Below are 24,740 nucleotides of genomic sequence, written 5' to 3'. Positions count from 1 at the left end.
ATTGATTTTTTTACTCGATCGTTATTGTGTAACGAAACGAAATATTAGTTAGCGTTCTTTACGACTCAATCAACATTTGATTGGTGTCTTACAACCTACTTGATAACTGGACTAACAAAATCACATTCCTGAAAAAAACTTGTTATAACTTCAAGTCTAAGAGCTACAACTGTCAGTAAAAATTCTACTGTGAACAAGTTTTATTTGGCAATAATAAAACATATATATATTTGAATTACCTACCTTTGATGGCAAAGTCAATTCCGTTTCACTTTTTCCAATCACAGTCTAATTGTTCGTCAATGATTTTCGCCTGCGCCTTATTACCTTCTAAAAGCTATAGTTAGCACGCAGCCACCATTACACCATGAAATCGTGACGATAGTAAACGCAGCGACCTTCGATTGTTCCACTCTATGACTAAGGGCTAGCTTTGATGGAAAAATTCCGATCGTTTTTACAAGTTTCATTCCGTATTACGTAAGTATCTACCTACGTATTGACATGATTAGTCAACTTTCTTGTTTAAAATTTGCGGTAAAACAAGTCTGTATTAACTATAATGAAAGTTAATGCTACAGGCTGTTACGTAGCTCGAAAGAAAGAAAAAAGTAAAGAGAGCGGTTAAATTATTTCTGAAATATTTTTAATACATTTTTTTATAAGAATTTCAGTAACTAACGCAGTGTAAACACAGCCTAACAATCTTTTAGAAAGTAAATAGTAGCAATGTCATACTTAATAGGTAAACAACTAACAACCAGCTTCACCGCAAGTTTTCCCTCAGCTTTTCATGGAAACTATTATAGAATAGACAGAAAATAAACGCGAATATCTAAGAGCAAAACCGGACTCACCGTTTGCCCCTCCCGGCCGCACTCGCACAAACTTGCGCGTCGGTCGCTCACTCCGCCGCGCGCCGCCGCTCAAAGATGGCCTCCGCGACGCATTTTCCACTTCGTTCTTCGTGGTCGAACCTTTTTTCTCGAGTTCAGCTTCTTTTCGCGACTTGAATTTGGAACTCCCGCGTCTAGTGAACTTGTTTGTGGTGGTTTCTGTTTTATCTGTGCTGGATTCTGTCTCCGCCGTGTCTGGAGGCGCGGTCGCTTTCGTGCGCCGAAGGAAACTGCGCTTTGGAGCCTGTGGAAAAATAAACGGTTAGTCATATTCAATTTTTTTACATAGATTTGAACTTAGGCATTACGTTAGCTTATCCAAATGCTGCCTTAACTTATTTGACCTGAAAGGAATGTGGTTTATCATTATAGAATTATTTATATCTAGATGTTATTGCATAAGCTTTGTTTGTATACCTAGTTGTAAGGTCGTCACAATATCCTTAGTTATCATGTTATACGTTCAGTTTAGCTTTGCTTATAAATTGCGCAACAATTGTACAAGCGAAGGCACCTGTCTACATAAATAAGCTATAGACATAAATGAAATCTCAAAACCCACGCAGACCAATCAAAATAGTTTTCTAGAAAGTATCGAGAAGATTGAATAGGTTATAATGTTTATCTTAGTATAAGCGATGGTAATTAATGTTGCATGAATCGAAAACACAATGTTAAACTTTAGCTACTTTGTTAAATTAATTGCCGAGTGATGAAATAAAGATAAGTCGATGGTTATTTGTTTTTTACTGAAACTAATTGGTAATTTGTTCGTCACAGTAATATTTCACGATTTTAGTCAAGGTGGCTGGCAGTAATGGATCCGAAACGTCAAGATTAACGTTGTTCAGTAATGACACGAATCACGGAGATTTGATTGTGGTTTGGAGTTTATTTCAACAGCGAAGTGTAATTGAGACTTTTTGCCTTTGCGGTTAGAACTGCCTACTGACGTAGAAAATGTTATACAGCACTAATGTTGCACGTTTTATTCCCATGTGACATTAAATATAGCTATACATTTCTGAAGTTTTGCGTGCATTGTTAGTTAACACATAAGACATTTCACAAAATATTTTATTTAAAGTTCAATACAAAACCGTTTCGAATCTTAGAAAATCCAAGTCGGAAAATCTTTAATCAATTGTTTCGTGTTGTTGAATAAAGAGAACTCTTGAGTTAGAGCCACGTAATTGATTAATCTCGCTACACTTGAGAAACAGATCTCAATCAAGACCAATTTATTAACGCGAAACCGTCTTTATCAATAATGAAGCATTGCTGATGTCAGAAGTAGACGGTTAGCAAAGATAGTTTCTTAAGATTTAAAGTTCCTTTCCATGTAAATCAGTTATGGTGGTAAAAAGTTCATAAGACTGTCATGGGGGTCCCAATTCTGCTATTTTCAATGGCCAATGAATGAATGGAGCGTACAATTCGCACTATTCCTATTATTTTAAGCCTTTTTCTTACACAATAATTGGAAATTAAGTACGGGGCGGAACATCACAGTCAATACAGTGAATTTCCAATTATTGTGTTGGAAAAATGATTGAAATTAAAATCGGTCGTTGTAAAGAGCTGAATCGGGGCCAGGGAATCGAATAATGACAAAAAAAAATAACAACAAAATGACTAGCGTACTTAAAATAGTGGTTAATAAGTAACTTTAGTTTTTATCTCTGATTTTTATTATAATCAATTTCCATATCTGCTTATACAACATCACGTGTCAAATCAAGAAATTCAACTTTAAGTATTCTCTATATAAATATATTAAATATCATTAGTATTCTAATATTATGTAATATTGATCGAATCGTAGGACAGATCGTGTGGTTGTAAAATAAGGTTTTATAGAACTGGTTTGTTTTTTATAGTTTTGTGAAATTCCATCGACGATTTAAAAATTTATTTATGGTGGTTATTGGCACATTATAAAAAAAATAGTGTGATCAACCCTCATCACTTAGGGGTATGAAAAATAGATGTTAGCCGATTCTCAGACCTACTGAATACGCATATAAAATTTGGTGAAAATCGGCTAAACCGTTTCGAAGGAGTACGGTAATTAACATAGGTAATTAACGGGTATTTCATATATTAGATTTCTAGATCTTTCTTCTTTTTAATCTAAAACGTAATACTATTATAATATTACCATTCACAATAGAACTGAAACTTTCTGACGAATGTTTGTCGACTCTCGGTAAAGTGAAAACCTGTCAGAAACTAGTTTTAATTAAATAATATACCGCGGCGGATCCTCCGACATTTTATGACTGTTGCGTAAAACATTTCTATCTTATTTGAATTGTAAATCATTCAATTATATTGCTGGTCGTATTTATATTACAGGCAGATTTTTTTCGTTTCTTTACACGTTAGAGCAAATATATTGATCACTTTACTTGTTCGAATCTTTAGCAGTTTTTATTTTTTATAATTTGGTAGTAATGATACCTTTTAATTTTGTAACTGTTATAATTTGTTAAATTTATAATCTCTGTTCACTAGCATGAAAAAAATAGCGCCATCTATTATTTTTAAGTTGGTACGAATATTTTTCTTTTGTCATTCATTCAAATGTTCTGTAAGTACTGTTCCGGCCCAATACGCGTGTGATATACAAATAAAAGTAAAGTTAATTTATAAAATTTGCATTATTACTTTATCAACTATTTCAACGGTAATACCTTTATTTATGAACCCAATTTGCAAATAAGGAAGTTAAATTTTAACTAACCAAACTTCGGTATTACAGTTAAAAACATCCTGCAAAATACTAGCTCTTTTGTGTTACGTAAAAGAAAGTTAATAAAATTACATAACCTTTTTGAACAACATTCCACAACATCATAACCATAAAAAGAAAAGAAAGAAATCACATTCGCTTGTCTCTGGTATTCTTAAATTGAATTTAATGTATTATTCATTTGAGTAATTACGAAGCCATGATTTAATCATAAGGTGAAACTTGATATTAAAATTAATTAATTGTCTAAGGCAGTGTAGTTTTAGGTATCGTGATTGACAGCACGGTCGGTTTAAGATCAAACTGCGCGTGACCAAACGTTTTGTGACGAGCGAAGCGGAAAGATCACAAGATTATATTTTTTAGGGCTCATAATACATGAGAATGGTACTATTATTGTGGCTATTGTTAGGTAGGAGGTGTAAATGAGATTATTATTTCCATTTGGCTTATTTCGACAGAACTATAGTTGTTTATTTATAAATGTACGAAGATAATGTAGGAGTCATATCAAAAAATTCTTTCCTTGTCGGCGAATTCATGTTTACAAATGATTGATCGCTTGCCTAATAGTAGAACACATTTGTGATATAAACTATAGTAGAATCTTAATCCATATTAATATTCATAATTTATCTTCTATTCAAACGAGATACAATCTTCCCAACATCAGCCGAAACACCAGCACTTATAGCAACTTTATTACAAAGGCAATAAGGTTGACTATCATCGTTACCATGGTTAATAAAAGTATGTGGTCCACTGTATAAGTTATATGGAGTCTTACGTACGTGTAATGGACACACCCTGTATCATTTACATTATCATTGTGACTCACGCTGTATATATGCATCAGCAACCAAATTAACGGTTCTCTTGACTAAGATAAGTAATTGTTACTTCATTACATAAAGGTTAACACTCTGAAAAGCTGCCATTGATCTTCAAAAATTAAAAATTGCAAAATGCTTTGGTATCTATTAAACGTAGTTTAAAAATTTACTTTTTCATTGAAATGGAACTACTTTTACGGATTTTATCGCGGTTTAATATTTGATTTTAGTTCCCGACATTTCGACACCTTTGCAGGTGTCATGGTCACGGGCAGACTTACTTACTTTTTCATTCTTGTTTTCAAGATCAATTACTAGTTATCGATGTTCAGAATAATGTTTTATGTTATAGACGCAATTTTTTTCAAGATGGGTTTATCATAATATATTTAATCTTTGCCTTGAACCGAAATAAATGAGATCCATATAAGCGGGATAACATCTAGCCTATTTAAAACATTTTATTTTGGATATTGAAGCCTTCCCTTGCAGCATATATTATTAATTATATCTTAAGTATTACCTAAGTCACATTTTCAAGACTCAACTAGTCTCTACATTCCAACAACAAAGCAAGCCAGAGACATACATACTTTACAACATAATATTAAACTTCATCTTTTTTGTGCCTATTCAGCTACTCAAAACCCGATCCTTATTTAGACATACCTAATTAACTACACAGACCTTCATATAACACAACAAAAGCTATAATTTGACAAGTAGGTAACGTAGGCGTACAGGTGGGATGCCCAAGAAGGCTCTCAAGGTGATCGAGCATCCATCATCAGAGAGCCCACCTTAACTTAAAGTAAAATTATTGCAGTTGTGCGAGCGTGATGGCGCTCTACATTGCCTATAACTCTATCTCTCTCACACAGTATATTACTTTATGACGTAGTGTTAGGCCATCAGTCCATATTATAAAATACTTCTGTAATTAAGGCCACAACTGCCCTTGGAATTGTGAAGATTTATTCTGATTCGCTCAGTAGGCCGGTTGGAAGGTAAACGAGTTGCATGTACTTACAAAGTATAGGTCACGTGTTTCCGTGTTGAGTTTTGAGAATATGATTTATTATTTCATAACTATATTAAGTATGTACCCTTAGGGTATGTACCGAACTGGATGAAAATCAACATACAACAATATTCTTAATGTCAGAAAAAGCCATAGACAGCACAGTGTGGATGAATCAAAAGGAGGTCTTTATCTAGGAGTGGGAGAGTAATGGCTATTAAACTATTTAAATAATAACGTCATTTAAATCCATTATTGTATTATAAAATGGTTAACTAACAGCAACAGTTTGTTTAATCAAGTACTTCGTAATTAAGTCTTGTAGTTATCGAAGGAAGACACACACACACACACACCTCACTAAATTGCGTAAAGTGGTATCTCTCCGTCAAAACTACTACAAACGTAAAAAAGAGGAGCTTTAGCTTTGGCTGTTAAGTTATTACGATTTAAATGGTCCTTTTAAGTAATCATTTTTGTAATTATATACTGTGTTTGTTATATAGCCTAGGCTAGGCTGGGGTTATTAAATCACTGATCAATCTCAACGTGATATTTAATTTGATATTTTATGACTCCACTGTTTCGAGTATTCATTAGAGTAAGCTGTAAAATCCTTATAATCCTAGGCTTTGCTTTGTAACACATTTGGGAACAATAGGTATTACTTCAATATAATGTATAAAGTGACGTAAAATTATTAAATGTTTTATTTAATAATTGTCATCTATTTTCTATGATTGCTCATAAACATCTCAACACATAATACTTATTGTACTGTCTGATTTTATTGTTATTATTTGCACATACACACTTTCATTAATTTTTCAAACCTTATTAATTCCGTCATTACTATATGATTCCATTTAAATATTACTATCAGCTCCCAATTAATACAAATAAATTTGTAGAAATTGCCTTCTATTAGGAGGCACACCTTAGTAGGTACTTAATTCAAAGTCACAACAGATATTTGTATTAATATTACACATCAGAATAGGGCAGATTACAATAACTAGTTCTTCAAGGCATCAGTTTCTGGTTATGTTAAGCAGTTCATTAAAACAGGCGTTACTGACATACCAACATTTATAACTAATGAACTAGTTTTCGCCAGTGACATTGTCCATGCACTTTACATAGATTAAATTATTATATTATAAATTAACCAAAAAATAGAAAAGTTGTAACCGAAATATTAATCTAGTGTTGAACCTATCCCTGTACAAATTCGTTCAGCCGTTTCGCAGACAGCGAGAACAAATTGACACATACGCCACTTTCAGTTAGTGTAACTGTGAAATATTCCCGATGATACAAAGCAAAAGTCTTGCGATTACTTGTGATATAAAGACAACATTGTTAATTACCCATAACTAATATTAATGACCTATAATAATATTCGTTTAGAGCTAACATATTGTTATGTAATACTAATGATAGGTAAAGTTATGTCCATATGCAATTTACTTAATAGCAAATGATTACAGTTAATATTGCAATCAAGTTTCAATTGAATAGGGACTTTCTATATTAGTTTATATTAAGATTGAAATACAATCAACGTTTCTTGGTATTGGATGGTCGGTATACATAAATTACATTTCATAGGATTAAAAAAAAATGTGTAGGTATATTTTTCAAATTAGATTCGTCTGTGTATTTTTATACTAAATTCGAATCTTTGTATGAATAGCGTTTTGAAAAATTATTGTTTGCAATTCACTGATATCCTTGTCAAATCAACCAGTGACGAATAAAAACAAAGTGCCAAAGATACAGCATCATTCATCACTCTCATAAAAATAATAACTTCAAAACATAAACCGGTTCGTGCGAAAAAATACGGAAATAATTTTATTTACAAGTAGTTAATTGTTCTGATTTGTTCAGAGTTGTTGTATGGACAAGCGTTACTGCGCCAGTTGGACTCGTCGGCCTTGCGACGTACGTGATGATCGGATCACGGCCGACTATGATAATAACAGAATTCATTCATTCATTTACTTCAAGAAAATATGTTTAAAAATGTCGGGTAAGCAAATCACTTGAAAAACGACTTGTTGTTTTGTACTGATATCGAAGCAATACTTATTACATCTGATGTTTTTCACTTGAGCCTATTTGTAAATTAATAGATTTAAAAAGCTAGTGTATAAAAACGTGGGAAAACTTGTGTAGAATATATTATAGATAGAATTAGAGTTAAAATATTTTACTGAAGCTTGTTCTCTTGAAGTGTTGTGTACGTGGCCCTGAAGATTCTCTAACGGGACTGAGGCCTAAGCACTTAAGCTGTACTGGTTTATATTACTAAATACTATATAGGTATATTAGTAAAGTCGGTCGCAGCTTGTGTTGAGCAAACTCACGTGACAAAGAGGTGTCTTTACGACAATCACGTAATTTATTAGCGTTTAATGCAAATTTCGAAACTACCAATTAGGTTTTAAGTTTAGAATTTAACTTAAGGTACGTTTATGAAAGAGATGAGCTAGCTAGGTAACGTTTTTAATTAACTTAATCGCTAGAAAAGTATAGATTTTAAGTATCCCTTATTTCTGCCAAATCATTTTCAGCATATAATCAATTCATGGAAAAACCTATTCACGGTTTTAAACGTCATTATTTCTCATTTAAAAAAAAAACTATAGCTTCAATTGGCACAATGGCCCAATACTTGGTGTATTATTACCAAAATTAGAACCAATTGACGTAATATATTAGCATCTGTCGCGTAGACTCTACCATAGCTTCAATATTTCCATTGGCCCAATACTTGGTATACTATTACCAACATTGGAACCAAGTGTCGTCACATATTACCATCGATACTCCATGCAGGTACGTATAGCACATGTAAACACATGTTTACGTTATCCTCATGAATGTATTCCAGTCACACACACATCGAGAATTGAGTTAAAGGTCATACTGAGTGCTGGATAACAATCTTATTGCTTTACGATGTAACTCGAAAGAATGTTAAGTGAATCCACCTTTGTTTTTCCTGGTTAACAGGGGTTAAAATTCTTTGTGAAATTGCTACTTTATTTTATATTTATTTATTTCTATCTTTCTTTGTCAAGTCAGGCAGCAGCTTAAAGGTTATAACAAAATCTTTACTTTCTTTTTTTAATTTTTGAACCATAGACCACGTAGAATTGATAGTTTATCCTCAATTTATGTAATTTTTCTCTAATTATTAAAGAAAATTTGTGTAAAACTTGGGTGTTTGGTTTTCGTTAAGTTAACGTCTCAATAACTGGTTTTTGCCAATTATTATTTTATGTTTAGTTACTGATTAAAAGTACAAGTTAACACACATTATAATTTGGTTTAAGACGAACAAATAGACTGAAACGCTCACAAAAATAAATTAATTTAATAATCACGAAAATATCTAAAACATCAGGAAACAATTAATAAAACTACGAAGCACTTCCATCCTTATTATAATATTTACTTATGTAAAAAAAATCTCTAAAATATTCGTTAAGACGTGACTGAACGGCTGACCTTGAAGCACGTGGTTTTTACAACTACTAAATATGTAAAACATGCGTCCTTCTGTCGATACAACATTTAGTGTCGTAGACTGGGTCACTGCGAAGTAACGTTTTGTTAAACTCAACATGTAAACACTTGGATCGAAGCGGAGACGGAACTGAAAGCTCTTTAGAGTGGAATAAAATCGGCTACATGATTTCCAAAGGATTCAAAATGTCTTTTCTTGTATTTTTAAATTAAATAAATATTTTTTATCTTTAACATTTATTTAATTTTAAAGCGAATTCTTAGAGTGCTTCTGCTATTTCGTTTATTTTGTCTTTTTTCAGTTATGTACAGCAGAAAAATATTGAAGTACACCCCTAGCATGTTTTTTGCATCATAAACTTTCATAACTTTCCAAAAAATACCAAGTAACAAATTATTATTAAATTTGTACGGATGTTAAATAAAATTCTTGTTTACAGCACGTCAGAAATGTCGGAGTCAATTTCGATGATGTTATTTATAAAAATAAATTTTAAGTAAATAACGTATTCAAAATATTTTCCTCAAGGGCCATTGCGTCAGCCGTGTGACAGTTCTCATTTCCCGCGCATATTGTGACAGCTAACTTTTTTAAAGTTTTCTTGCGACATCGAACTATTGGCTATGGTAATGTGCTATTTGTAAGCAAAGAACATGATTTATTGCAGAATAGTAATACTGTTTGAATATGTTGTCAAAAAGTTCCTATGTGTGGGTATATTTTATCCTCCAGTTTTTTCTACGAGATGTAAATTATGGCTTAAAGATTCTCGTCGAAATAATTCGTTCACCGACCGAAAACCAGTTTCGTAGGTACATTCATATATCTTAAAATCCCATAAAATAAATTAGATTTGGTTGACATGCAGAAAAACCCGATACCCAACACCCACTGGCAAGTTACATGAGAAAAAACCTATAAAAGCATAAAAAAATGTTCGCAAATGGTTGCCAAACCGCACGAAGTATACGTAACTTAATGAGTTTTATATTGACAACATTTATCGATACACTTAGGTACTAGAATCGATTGGAAAAAATAATGTTAACTTTTAATGTCGTAAAATTTATAATTGCGTAAGTTGTATTAGCTTCTAGACCAATTTGGCAATGTACTCGTGATCTCTTCATGAACTACATAGCATTACTTAATGTTTGATTTGCACTTCTCTAAACCTTGGGTCGATTACAAAATATGCGATATTTACTCGAATAATACCCGAAAATGTTAGGCAAATTGATTAGGAATTGTTTCATTGACGAGGCATTATTATTCATGAAGTATGCGTGGGCTTAATACGCATTGTATTTTAGAAATATCTGTACCGATCTACGGTATATCGAGTTGATTAGGTTTAAGTTGTAATATCTACTCCATCGATACTTTAGATTGCAATAATATTTTAAACTATACTGCCCACCTAAAGTCATTACCGTAACTTTTAAAATATGCCTGAAAAACTCGCTACTTGAAGTTATTAAGTGTAGATAACTCGCTGGTTAAAATCTATGAAATCGAATTTATTTTTATTACTTCACCAGTATTTTGCTAATAAATTAAAAACATTCCATTCCATTTTCATCTTCCATACCAAACTTTTTTTTTAAACAAAAGTGGTATCCCTAAAACTTTTCCTCAAGGTATTCAACATTGCCTAATATTCTTCGGTACTATCCAAAGATTTAATGTGTAACATTCTGATCATGTGAAAATCCATTTCTGCGAATCGGTAGTGGAATCTACGATCAAATAAACTGCTCATTTGTGGCTTGACGTTGATGCTTGATTGATTACCTATGATATCTGGGTTAACTGATTTACAGCACAATATTTTGACATCTGTTTATAAAGTTGTAAATTAGATTCTTGATAGGGATTTAAGGTTTATATAGAGCGTTTCTTTAACCATTTCGCACTGTTATTACAAAGTATTATCTGATATTGCAAATTTCGTTTTGCTTTGTGACTCTAAAGTAGGTATGGACGGTGCCATCCAAGTCCATACAAAATTCATTCAAAAAAATAAATGATGTAATTTTCAAGAGCCCTATTAAATACCTTATATAGCAGTATTGCCAGTATTCATAGGTAACATATAATTACGTACAGCTTTCCGAGTTTCCCTCCAAACGTATATTGGAAACCTCTCATGGGTGTGTCGGTATTTGATCATGAATGGAATTTGCATAACACGTGTCGCAACCCGACGAAAAAGTCGCAGCGACTCGTTTGTCGCATCACTGGCTTTCCATTTAATTATCTGTTAGGTAATTGTGTAGGTATAGGCATCAGTTCGATAATGTATTTTTATTTTAGGGTGAATTTCAACATGTGTGTACATTAAACTAAGTTTGCAGACGGGTAGATCGATTTCACTATTTAAACAAGAGTTAAGTTTGAGTTAATATGAACGTTCGATTTCACAATTGAAACAAAATACTGAAAAAATATAAACGAAGTTCTACTTTATCGAGGATATAATGAAGCTTTTGGTCCAAGCTTTTCTTAACTGAAAATCTCTCGGTTTTGCTCGATATCTAAGATCAGTTTTATCTAATCGCGTTCATAAATGATTTGTAGCGGAGTTGGCCCTAACTTGCTATGACAGGAATGCGCAATGGCTTCATAAGTTTGCGGATACGATGTCGCTGCGTACGCGCACACTATATTTGGATTGCGGCAGTTATCTGGCTGTTTATATGTTATACTTGGATCACGAGGTTTTTTTATGTAGACTGTTATTTAGTCATAGAGATAATATGTATATCATTCTGAATAGTTTTTAATTTGAGGCAAATTAACCTTTAGCACAATATACAATTATTTCTCATGAACACCAACGAGATATTGTATGTATAACATACTTAAGTTTAATTCCAACATAAATAATGCAATTTTATGAAACAAGAACAAAAACAATTTAATTTAAAACCAGCCTATATTCGAGCTCATTTTCTCACAAATGCGTATAAGCAGATTTTTTCACAAGATTACATCTTATGTAACCTAACTTTATTTAAACTACGCGCATGTTACAACAGCAAATATCTTCTAAAGTACAGGAAACAGAGATCATTACAGAAATATGTTACACGACCATAAATATTCAACCTCCTTACTTGTCTGAACCATAGACTAAACATTACTAAATTAATATTTATGACGAGGCAAAGGTGTTTAACAAAAGTCCTTAACAGCCTATTTACGCGCCTTACATAATGTAGTTACATCACTAATATCAGTTAATGTACCGAGAATGTATGTGAACCAGTTAAAAATACCTGTTAGTTTTCAAATTACCGGGTAAAAACGAAACGGAAGCGGAACCGAGTAATTGTGGTAAAGTTCTCAATATTTTTACCGGTGTAATGGTTAATTAATGCAAACGTTGTAGTTAAGAGTCGTAAGATGACTTGTAATTATAGTTAATTCAGTGATTGCAGTTTTAATGTGTGTCTGCTCTGTTATTATTGCTAATGCTACTTGAATCGGTATCTCTGTGATTCTTGAATGCAGTGAAACGTAAAGGATAATTGAATCAATCGTATGTAAAGTCATTTTAAATATAAAACAATATCGTGTATTGATTATAGTATAGTAAGCTGACACCATTTTGAAATATTCATTCATAAATAAAATTGTTAATTATAGTTATTGTTAAAAAAAATGTAATAACGAAACTGGAGTAGCTTAGTTTTGTGCGATACGTAGTTTAAACATTGCAGTACGCAATACGATAATAGAGTGAGGACTTTCTGAATTTTCTTTTTTTCTATAGGCTTTCTTTCGCTGGATCATATTAATGACACTTTTAGTGGCAAATGCTGGAGGTTATTGGGAGTAATATAGGCTACATTTATTTAACGATCAGACGAATTAACAGAGGAGACTTTGACGTAGCATAAATACTAAATCTAATAATTGTAAGAAACTCATAATTCTAAATACTACGAAAGTTTAAAATATAATATCAACAGGTGAAGAGGTACTAAAAAAGAAATTCAACGTGTGTACTTGTCACTCAACGATCCGTCAATATTTATACAACCTACTATCTCAGATATAATCTGTGATCGCCTCGTTATGTTATTACGCAAGATGCTCAGTTACACGGTGACTCAATAGTACTCAATACACCCACTACAGTAGTAAAATTGTTGTACTAACTTAAATAGTAAATGCTGCTGCTAAATTAAGACAAGAATTGTCTAAAAAGTATTTTAAGACATCTTTTTTGTCCGTGGTTACTATTTTAAGTTTGCTTTAACAGATACTATCATTGGTTTGCAAGGATGTATTTATTGGGACTGAATTTAGCCTTTTAATCAGATTTGTTTGCCTATATCAAAGAAAGTGGTGATTAAAATCTAAATTAAAAGTACACTGTAAGACTAGTCATGTTAAACTTAAATTTAAATTCTTGTTCAGTTACCTCGGCAGCTTATTTGATATTATAGGCAATCATCGCAGGTTCAAGTGCAGTCTGAGAATTGAATGGTTTCATTGTATTATTTGTAATATATCTGCCTTGGAAATTGGGTCGGCCTTTGGTGTGGGACGCGACATGCGTCGACACCCTCGCGCCATCCCATGTTCTAAGTTCAGCGGTCTCGCCGGGCGCTGCTGCTGGAGCCGCGGAAGCCCTAAAACGGCGGAAATATAATAACCTTGTTGGTAATTATATTTTTGAGCCGTTTGGGGTCGAAACGTTCGGGACATGGGGACCAGGTGCACGAGTTCTTTATAAAGAACTCGCAAAGCGTTTGGTCGACTCTACACGTGATCAGAAGGCTGGTCTATATTTTGCCCAAAGAATTAGCATTGCCATACAACGTGGCAATGCAGCCAGCCTTCTGGGCACGTTTCCCGACTTTGGCAGGGATGAGGATATCTTTTTTGACGCTTTGTAAATAATGCATATTTTTCTTTTTATATTATTTGTAATTAACTGCATTTTTTTCCTTTTTCCAAACATAGGGTTTCGTGATTTAAGGGAAATTCTTTATTCTGTATTTATCTACCTTTGAATTCTCGACAAATCATTAAAGAAATAACTGTTCTAAGAACACTAAATAAAGCCTTTATATCAGAATAACAAACAGTATCTCTGTCAGAATGTTTCGATTCACAAAAACATAATTACCAATGTTCGATCATAGATCATTCAAATGACAGTTAAAAAGTAAAAATCGACAGATCAGGTGTATTGACGTAACAGTTAGATAAGATCTCGCTTAACATGTAATTTGTGCAGAGAAAGTGGTTTTCTCTCGGATGCTGCGATATTGTGGCCTGTAGTCGATATGCGAAATATTTACGACACCTTTAATTAGTTATATGATTTATTGTCTAATTAACTAACGATATAAAATTAAATATTGGAGTTTATGAAGTATTGAATTGATTTGATAACGAGTATTTTATTAATTTAATATATTCAAATTAATTAAATAATGATTGTTGTTGATTCACTGTCTCCTTGGCCCGATAACATGGATTTCTAGTTTGTTATAAAGTTCAGGCACGTTAGGAACAGGTGCCAATTATAGAAAGTACCATAGGCTATGCGTTTCAAATTAACAAACATGCTAGGACTGTGTTTAGCGGCTAGCTCATATAAATGCCAAGGTCTAGCCAATAGCTTTTACTATGGTTTCCTCTAGAGTATTTTAGAACGAATATTAATTAAACATTTTAAGAAGCAAAAAGTTTTCCTTAAATAAAACTAAAGCGGTAAATCCATGTGATATGGAAACTTAGTAACTGGTATGAATTTACCAATCATGTCTTCATTACGTCACGTATTGTCATGGGCTCTATTAAATAAATTGATATACGACATTCATATCATATAAATCATAAAAATCATATACTTAGTACTTTAGATAAGTCATATTATAACACCCGTTAGCGTTAAATCTATCGATCTCTCAAGCGAGATCAACCATAAAGGATCTACATCTTTTTTCAACAATTCAAGTGACTATAGCAGTATGTAGGTACCACAAGACGTCAGCTACCCGCGCTGTTAAGAATTATTACTAAATACAGCTACAGATTCGCTTAAAGTATTTGCGTAGTGAAATCGTGGTAGCATCGTGAAACCGGCCATTCCACTTGATCAGCTCGTGGTGTGCGTGGGAACCAATTCTCTACGAAGCTGTGTTCAATTAAGTCTAGACAGAAAATAACTATATTGTGACGATGTTACTCTGTGGTTTTACAAACCTTGTTAGCATTGTAGGATTGTTTTGTTGAGAGATATGATAATCAACTTTTTGGTTGTTAGAATAAGGCTTGTTTTGATATTTGTATGTTATTTTTATGTTTTAACGATGTAATGAAAGTTTTACTTTTCTTATTGGCTGCGTATAGTAAATGTAAATGACTAATTTTTACCGTGTTTATTTAGTAGTCAATTTTTCTTAATATTTTCAAAATTATTTAAATAATTATTATAGTAGTTTCCCGTGTATAAAATACGCAGTCTTTTTCTGATCTAAAATTAGTCTACAAAATAACGTGATAGTATATTAAAGTTTGGTTTAAAATTGTTTCAGGAAAACATGGAAGGTAAATGAGCAACTGAAACGCCAGATTCTTCTGGCGTTATGCAGAACAAGAAAACGTGAAGAACCAAGAAGAGACGTCGAGAAGAAGTACTAATGATGACTGGTTTTAGAGATTTATGGGATATTTAAATAAACTGAGTCAATTTTCGTGTTTCCTTAATTCAACCCCTACCCAAAGCTCTATATTTTAAGATGTAAAAATATTTATGTCGTTCTGTCTATTAAGTGATTTTTCACTTACTATAAGATGAGAAGTAAATTATTAAGTATTGAAGAAGAGTGGTAATAACTGTGCAGATTGAAATATATAGCAACAATTTCAAAGTAATAAATATCGACATAATACCAATTGAATTTTTAATCAATAGCTGTTAATAAACATAAAATGCATTCTAAAACTGAGAATATGAAAAGGTTAACATTTCAATAAACGTTTTTAATGTTAGCATTCAATCGTTATGGGAGATTTTATTCATTGGTCTGCCATAAATTGAAGGTTTGAAGTGACAAACTAGATTGAAACTTAAAAGGAAGGTTAAGCGTTTAAAAATTAAACGTTTCGTAGACGTCAGACTGAAGTAGATTTATTGAATACAATTTAATAACTGTTATAATATTTTGACTTAGGAATGAGTAAAAAGTATTGTGATTTTTATGATTTATTTGAATTAAGGAGGTTTGATTTCCAAATGATACAATTATTAGTAGCAATAAGTGCTACTGGTAACCAGACGAATAAAAAACGGACTTCAATGGCGAAGAAATGAAAGAAAATCTAGGTAATTTAAAACTTATCGAAGGAAAAAGCTACGTATGACTTATCAACATCGCAAAACATGCTATACAAAAACAGATGTACCTAAGCTTCAAGACAAATATATTATTACATAAGTTCCTCTAATACTATGTTCCTCTAATGTCTACTAATATAAGGAAAATAACATATAATGAGCAGCCTACTTGATATTCATATCTCCTACAAACCGGCCCTCAAGTGGGTCGCGATGATACTACATAAACATCGTAATATTTGTCTCCATATTCATTGGTAAGTACGTACATAGAAGTATGAAGATTGGGAAAAGTTGAGTCATTTGGTAATTATTTATTGCCCTAAAATCATTTTGCATCAAACACTGAATATGTTCCTAAAGAATTTAAGAATGAAAGGGTTTTCAATGTTTTTTAAACTTGTGTTATGAATGATCACGCCTTTACAGAGAATTTGGCTATCATTTACGTTATGAAAAATAGTATAAAGATTTATATCTTATAGTTTAAAATTTTCAAAAAGATTTTATCTTTACCGGGTTTAAGTTATACCTAGTTACCATTCATTAGAACATTGATAGTGAGTCTTTGAAACAAAAGACAGTCTGCCTTTGTTTAATAGTTAACAGCAGCGAAGGGAAATCGTAGTAGTGTTAAAAATGTATTACGAAAACATACTTTACTGAATTCAAATAAACCTATGCTATAGATTTTGAACGCTTTTAATAATTTGACATGATAAATAAAGACACTGAAACAACTAAATCTCATTACATTAATCAAAATGAGTCATATTAGAATGACATATAGACCTAAAAAAAATGATCTCTCCATGGTTCAAAGCTTCGACAGCATACATATTATTCACAACTACAGCATCACTTCAAAAACGTTGCTATACAGCCTACAGGCTCGATGACGAAACACAAGTATACTATGAATGAATACATGAACACGTAGGTTTGTACACGAGAATCACGAAGAGCATTGATAAAGTATTACGAGATGTGCAGAAGGACCACACACTACTCTCAAAGGTACTGCGTTTGTAGAAGCGAGATGCAACTCTACAGGTAATGCGCTCTCTCTTTCCCACACCGTTAAAGAATTGTTTTGAGAGCTGGTGGTACACTAGGAGTCACGACCGCATGCTATTTATTGATGAAGCTAAGTTTTTAGCCTAGGGATTTATATTGAAACTACTGTCTGTATATATATGTACTGTATATTGATATGAAAGTATAGTAAGACCACACAAAGATGATACAAGTTTTTGAAAGCAGAAATTGTTATTTAGGGCAATGTTGAGAACTTTTTGGTTTGTATAACTTTAAGATAACAGCGCTTAGGCACTTAATCATTCACACATTATGCTGTGAGTCTGAAGTGCATAAAAGCTAGATGACTAACATGCTGACACCTCATTAAGGCCAGGGATTTTATTGTGTCTTCTTTTTTGTTTGATTTTTTATTGGGCATTTAATTATGTCGTGTATACTTAAGTTGTATGCTAGATACAAAACATGCCTGTACAAAATCTTTTTTGCCTTCAAGTTCCAGGAGTGACTGCGTGCCTATGCTCCTATGCTCGACATGTCTAAATATTGATAGATATAAGTCCCAGAGTTTAGGCATAGTTTATCGGTAGTTAGCTTAAATGAAAAGTGAAGGGCACCAAGCGGCGACAATCTCACATGTGATTAAAATTCTAATGCAATGCAGGTCATTGCTGCGCGGTCATTTTTATAATGAGACCTAATTAACTCGTATTTGGTCATGAGATAAAAATATTTTTAAATAGTGTGTGCCTATTTAAGCTAGTTTTGAAACGATACTAATTTGGACTAAAATATTTTTGGAGATTTTGAGAGGGTACTCAAGTTCTGAGAAAGAAGTAAGACACTTTTGTGAGCCTTCTCTACAAATAGGCTAAAGACAAATCAAATCTAACCCTTGCACCTCGATTTCCGTTTTTCTGTTGTAGCGGCAACAGAAAAACATCCATGAAAACTTCATCTTAGTGACAGTCGAAGGCAAAGGGATAGATAGCGTAGCCTTAGATAAAGTTTTGTCTTACTCTCTGGGTACGGATAAAGAAGGACCTAATTTAATAATAACTCTATAGCTTTCTGAATATTGTTTGCTACAAATTAATTTGTAATACAAGATCCTACAATATAATAGCAGTGATTGTTTAGCAATAAAACTATCATAACTATGTCCTGACTCAGCAGTGAGTAAGTACATCTGAATTATTTAATAGTGAGTCGCTCTTAATAGTCCATGGAATGCGATTGACTTAAACAAAGACATAAAATTATACAAGTTTCGTCATTTATGTATGTACTGAGAAAGAATCAATATTAAAATGAATTCAATGTTTTATTAAACTGCTTTATTCATTTGTTCGTTGCATGTTTCAATGGTTAGTTAAAAGGTCCATGACGAGGTAATTGTGTAAATTAAATATAGAGTATGACTTTAGTGAAAATTGTTAGTTTATAATTTGTTCAAGGTTTAATTTTCCCTACTTTATGTAATGTAAAATACAACTATTTCGATTAGCTACACAGTGTAAGAAAAATTGGACTACCGAAATTATGAAATAAATTATTAATGTTTAATTTTTTTGGTTTTATTTTATCCCATTCGTTACAACCTTTAAAACTGCTATGCAACTTTGCCAACTTTAAATAATTGTATTGATTTGATTTCTGATTCTGATTTATTTATTTCAAATAAATCTGTCTCCATAGATCAAGCAAAGGATTCATTATCCAATTAAAAGAACATAACGTTCAAACGCTTTAAGGACCGTTCGTACAACAGTTTTAGAACTTAGATTTAACAGAAGATTCTAGAAATATTGATCCGAATACTAAATAAACTAAACCGTTTATTCATTACTAACCGAGATATCTTTAGTGCCAAATATAATGTATCATTATGTTCTTATCTAAGTAGTCTTTTAATTCTCATAGCGTATAAAATGCTGCTGCGTATAGTATTATGATCACAAAACAAATAGTCCTTCCCATGCGAACAAATCTTTTTGTACATTCGATGCACAATTTCTAATGAAATGTCCATGCAAGTCAAGCAACAATGATTTTTGACACGCCACTGAGAAACTTGTTGATTATGTGAGCCGATTGTCTGTCGATAATGGTCGACTATTGTTTTAAACTTAATAAAAAATAGCACAATGCCTCCAAAAGGCGTCGACAAAACATTCTAAATACAGAAGATACAAAAGAAACCTATTATTAAATTCTGTTAAATGATAAAATCGTGTTGGTTATAATATATGTATAGTAAAGAGTTTGTTTTAGTTTTTTTAATTATTTTTTGTTTGTTTTTCTGTTCAAAAGATGATTCGTAAGCTCTTGATCAACCTCCGAAAATGAAAACGAATTTAATTTGTTATTATCATGGCGACATGACGTCCTTGTTTAGTTCACGACAGAAGATAGAAGAATAGAATTTACTTTTCTACCATGGAAAACGTCAATTGATAACACTGGAACGTATGGAGATGACAGGTCAAACTTGACTTAATTAGAAACGTAATGTCATTTCCATACGTTTGAGTGTAGTCGAAATGTCATTTGGCTCGAGGAGCTGGATATAAAATAATAAAGTATGCACTTACCTGATCATTCCCGTATAAGACGCACAAGCATAAGCAAGCAACGCAAGTAAAATCGCAAAATAAACGTCGTCGTGAAACACTTAAACACTAAATTTAAGGATATTGTGACGTCACATAAACACACAGTAGGTTGTAGAAGGGTGCAACACAACGCAATAGCACAAAACAGTTTGATTACAACTAAAATAACATAAGAAATAATATTCTAATACTTTATTACAGACCTTTCTTTGAATGTTACAATATTTCATTCAAATTATTACAAAAATATCCCAATCCTAACCATTCATATTTACATTTTAATGGTAACGATTAATAATTATTAATATAATAATGAAACCTTTAAATAAATGTAAGCTAATCGTAACCTATGACATTTTGTAATGTGAAAGTCTCTTTTACCAAAACGAACTAATAAATATAATTATTTGGTACAATAAAACTTTCATTAAAAACCTAGATTATTTTTAAAGCTATTCAAATCTCTAACATATGACTATAATGATGTTGTATACCTATATATACAAGTCATCCCATCAGAAGAGTATTTTAAAAATTACCATGTTTCAATTAAATTGTCGTGAATTATAAATTGTTGACAATTTTAAAACTATTTTCGCGATCGTAATATTTCGGAGTCGGACGATGCCTGCGTATTACATACCAATTAGAAAACAATATCAGTCGATCAATGTATTATGGCCAGAGAAACCGGATCCTACTAGTGGGAGCCGCATAAAACTAGTTAAAACTAGATTCTACGGTATTAAGTGTCCCCAGTGACGGGTGGAGTGGTTTTTCTAGGGATAAAGGCTGGTCTGAAGTTAGGTCTGATTGGTTTGAAGAATAGTTTCCTCTCAGTTGTCGACTTTGGACTTTCTGTGGTGTAAGGCCTTGGTGTGGTAAACGTCTTAGGCGCTACTTTAGGGCTGTTACTTTTCTTTTTCAAGTCTACGGGAACGTTCTGTACCCTGTTGACTGTAAAACGAGACTTTGTCGGACTGAAAGTGGTTTTGTTGGCTTTCTGGTTCGCATTTGATACAACTGTGGCGTTAATCTTCTTGAACGTTCTGGGACCATTGCTTAATCTGGTTAAGTTTGAGCTTTTAATGATTTGTCGTCTTGGGAACGCGAATTTCGCCCGTTTGGCATCAAGAGGCGATATCTTTACTGTTGTGGTTTCTTCAGGTAATGTTTCTGTGGTAGATGGAGCGTCTGTTGAAGTTGTCGTGGGAATTTCAGTAGTGACTTGAGTTGTAGATAATAAATCTATGATTGGACTGGATGACCCAGTAGTGGTTGGGACAGTTGTGGTACTTGAGGTTGTTGTGGTTGTTGTAGAAGGTGCAGATGCTGTAGTACTCTCTGAGGTTTGCGGTAACACAGATATGTTTACAGGGTATTTCACAGTACTCTCCTCATCATTGGAACCTCCACTAAATTCTTGGCCTTTTGCAAAAGTGACAATGCTACGACCAGTTTCAGGTTTCAGAACTGATACTTTGACAATGTTTGCCTCTTCTTCTTGTTTTGGCACAGATGCAGAGTATACAACAAATGGTTGATTATTATCGTTATTAAATTGACGAGCCATAAGCGGGTTCTCCGTTTTGAATAAGCCCTCTAATGGTAAAGTAGAGGGATTGGTTCTCATTGATCGTGGTGTGACAATCTCAAAATGTTTGGCAGCTCTGACTTTTTCATTTTCATATGCAGCTGGAACAAACTGCCATTGAGCGAATAGCGGGTCATCAATTTTATCGGTTTTTTTGTCAACATTCACGTAACTTAAGAACTCATCATTCGGTAAATGCTCTACATGACCTTTGACATCTTTAGCTTCAGTTTTTGGATCAGTGACCTTAACGTGTCTGTATGCTTCGTTCACACTTTCTGAAGCTACAAGGTTTTCTCTAGGAATGGTGTCTGGAAAAGTTTCGACTAAGGCCCTGGCGTTTCTCGCTTCATCAATACGTATATGATTGTCTGGTGGGTGCTCTACTGGGTATACGTGACCGAATTTAGTTAGATAAATAGGGATTTCATCTTCTACAATTTTAATCAAACTGTATCTACTAACTTCACCAATTTTATCAATGACAGGTTTCTTTTCAACCATAATTTTACCTTCTTCTATAAGAGTTGTTTCATTGTTTTTATTAAGGCGATGTTTATCAAGTTTTGAATTAACTTCAACAACTCTACTGATAGAGAATAATTTGTCGAATTGAGTTTTAATAATTGGAGGGGGAGGAGTAGTGGTGGTCGTTGTGGTTGTTGGGGTAGTTGTGGGTACAGCTTCAGTTGTCGTTTCAGTGGATGGCACGGTATTCGCATAAGTATAATGTACGAAAGTTGTTCTCACAGGTTCAGTTTGTTCAACAGTTGTACTATCTTGAGTAGTCGGGTAACTTGTAGTTCCTTCTGGACTTTCTAAGTAATCATCAGTACTGTTATCAACTTCCATTTCATAAGTCGCTGTTTCCAGTTCAATGGCATTAGTAGTAGATATAATGTCTGAAGTTGTAAGTTCTTTGTCATCTGACACAGTTGTTTCAGTGGCTGATAGGTAATCATCATCGACTAATGTAGTTTCATTTTCAGTCACTGATGCAGTTGTCGTTGTAGATTCTTTCTCAGTTGTTTGTGTTGCATTTCTAGCATTAGTTAAGGACGGCTTAGGTCTAGCACCCGCAACGGGAGAATTATAACCAGGTGGCACGTTTTGCACTCTCTTCTTTTCAGTCACTGGCTTGTTACTGAATCTTGTTAATATTCCAGTTTTGTTTTGAGAACCTGCTAATCTCTTAGGTAGTTCTGTGGTAGTGGTCGAAGTTCTGAATGTATTTGAGTTTACTACCCGAGGTCTGAATCCTGGCCTCCTTGTGGTTGGAGAAAACTTGTTGGTTGGTGTATCTTCCTCTTCTACAGCCTCATCGTCATAAGGTCCTTCTTCTTCATCCAATAGTTCCTCAGAATTGGCTCCTTCATCGGTTAGCTCATCATCTTCTTCAAAGGAATCAGGTTTCCTGGTGAACAGTTGATTTTGTGGTACGAATACGAAGGGGTTGTCTGATTCCGGTTCTTCTTCAAACAGTTCATCGTCACTATATTCTTCTTCATCTTCTACTTTTTGAGTGGTTCTAGGAGTAAATGGTTTTCTTGTAAATAATTTTGCAGAGAATGGTCGTCGTGTGCTTACGGCTGGTCTAAAGGAAGGCCTATCAGCTGAAGGGGGACTTGTATAAACTCCTGGATTGTATTTTCTGCTATAGGTTTTATATGTAGATGATGTTGGTGCTTCTGTTGACGGTGTGTAGAGTTTCTTCCGCGGCTTGTAAGGCAACCTAGATCTTGATGTAGAAACGGTAGTACTTACCGTAGTCGTCTCAGGCTGTGTACTATCAACTTCGGTTGCAGTTGAATCAGAGACAGTAGTTTCTTTATTTTCTGAAATATCAACGGCTGCATCTCCAGACACTACTGTAACATCTGGTTTATCTTCAGTGCTAGGCTTGGCGTCACTTTCAGTTTTGGTTTCGTCAGATTGGTCAGCAGCTTCCTTTTTATTTTCCGTATTATCAGAGTCGTCACTTGTATCTGTAACAGGTTTAGTTTCTGTACCAGTTTCTTCTGCTTTAGAGATTTCGTCCTTGGTGTCTTGTTCAGTGTCTGTAGGAATGACGGTAGTGTCCTCAATTGTCTTTTCTTCCTGATTGTCTTCTGCAGCTAAAGTTGATTTTTCAGTAACGTCTTCTTGAATTTCAGGCTTGACTTCTTGTATCTGTTGTGCAATCTTTTTCTCTTTCAAGAACTCTGTTACTTCCTCTATGATTGGCTCTGTTGTAGGTTCAGCAGTTGTAGTGGTTGGCGGGCGAGTCTTTTCACCATAGTTCAGTTCTTCAGTTGTAGAGCTTTTGAATGTATTCAGTGATCCAACAGATTTTGCCGTTATTTCTGGATCTTCTTCGGCAGGTTTGAGTTTTTTGCGTATAATTTTGCGAATCCTTTGTGGGGCTGGAGAAGCTGGAGCTTCAGTTGAAACTACAGGTTCCGGAGTGGTAGACGAAGGTCTTCGTCTTATTACCCTAAAACGCTTTTTACCGGAATCATCTATAGGGACAGCTTCAGTAGACGCGATACCTGCATCATTATTCCTAATCTTTTTAATAATTACTCTACGTTTAGGTGCTTCAGTACCATCTTCTGTATCGCTTTCATCGTGTTCCTTCTCTTCTCTTGCACTTTCAGAAAGTAAAATATCATCGCTTCTAGTTTCTGGTTCATCGTCGTCTTCCTCGTCAGCCAAAGTTTGCTGAGTAGTTGATTGACGAGATGGGAATGGTAGTTTTCTAGCAACAATATTTGGTGAACCTATTGAAGTTGGCCTTGTTCTACCAAAAGGCACGCGAGATGCAATCCTTTGCGTCGACGTCTCTTCAGTGGCGTCAATGTTATCGTCGTCTGGTATTGTTGATCGTGTGAACGGACGTGGCGTGAATCTCGCAAATGTTGGTCTCCTTTGGGCCAGAGGTGACACAGTTTGTGACTGAGCGGAAGATTCAGTAGTTGAGCTGATTGTAAATCGGCTGCGGCCTCGCGGCAGGAGAGTGGGTCGTCTTACTTCAACGGTCGCAGCAGATCCTTCACTGTCAGGTATTGAGTCTACAGGACTGTTGGTACTAGGTCTACGGAAACGCCT

General features: G+C 33.8%; 1 protein-coding gene and 1 long non-coding RNA gene across 2 annotated transcripts in view; one reads left to right on the top strand and one right to left on the bottom strand.

Moving 5' to 3' along the window:
* Nucleotides 1-24,740, bottom strand: part of LOC113501718 (mucin-5AC) — a 56,581-nt gene that overhangs the window by 12,928 nt on the left and 18,913 nt on the right. Inside the window, exon 19 of the mRNA XM_026882921.1 lies at nucleotides 858-1,140. Within this exon, the coding sequence (XP_026738722.1) occupies nucleotides 858-1,140 (283 nt within the window). The remainder of the gene's footprint in view (nucleotides 1-857; nucleotides 1,141-24,740) is intronic.
* LOC113501720 lies at nucleotides 1,071-15,964 on the top strand. The gene is made up of 2 exons (XR_003401310.1): nucleotides 1,071-1,157; nucleotides 15,604-15,964. It is a non-coding gene; the product is annotated as an uncharacterized LOC113501720 (long non-coding RNA).

The sequence above is a fragment of the Trichoplusia ni genome, chromosome 16, assembly GCF_003590095.1.
Source record: "Trichoplusia ni isolate ovarian cell line Hi5 chromosome 16, tn1, whole genome shotgun sequence".
Taxonomy (NCBI): domain Eukaryota; kingdom Metazoa; phylum Arthropoda; class Insecta; order Lepidoptera; family Noctuidae; genus Trichoplusia; species Trichoplusia ni.
The sequence above is the reverse complement of the archived record's forward strand: the minus strand, read 5'-3'. Positions and strand labels throughout refer to the sequence as shown.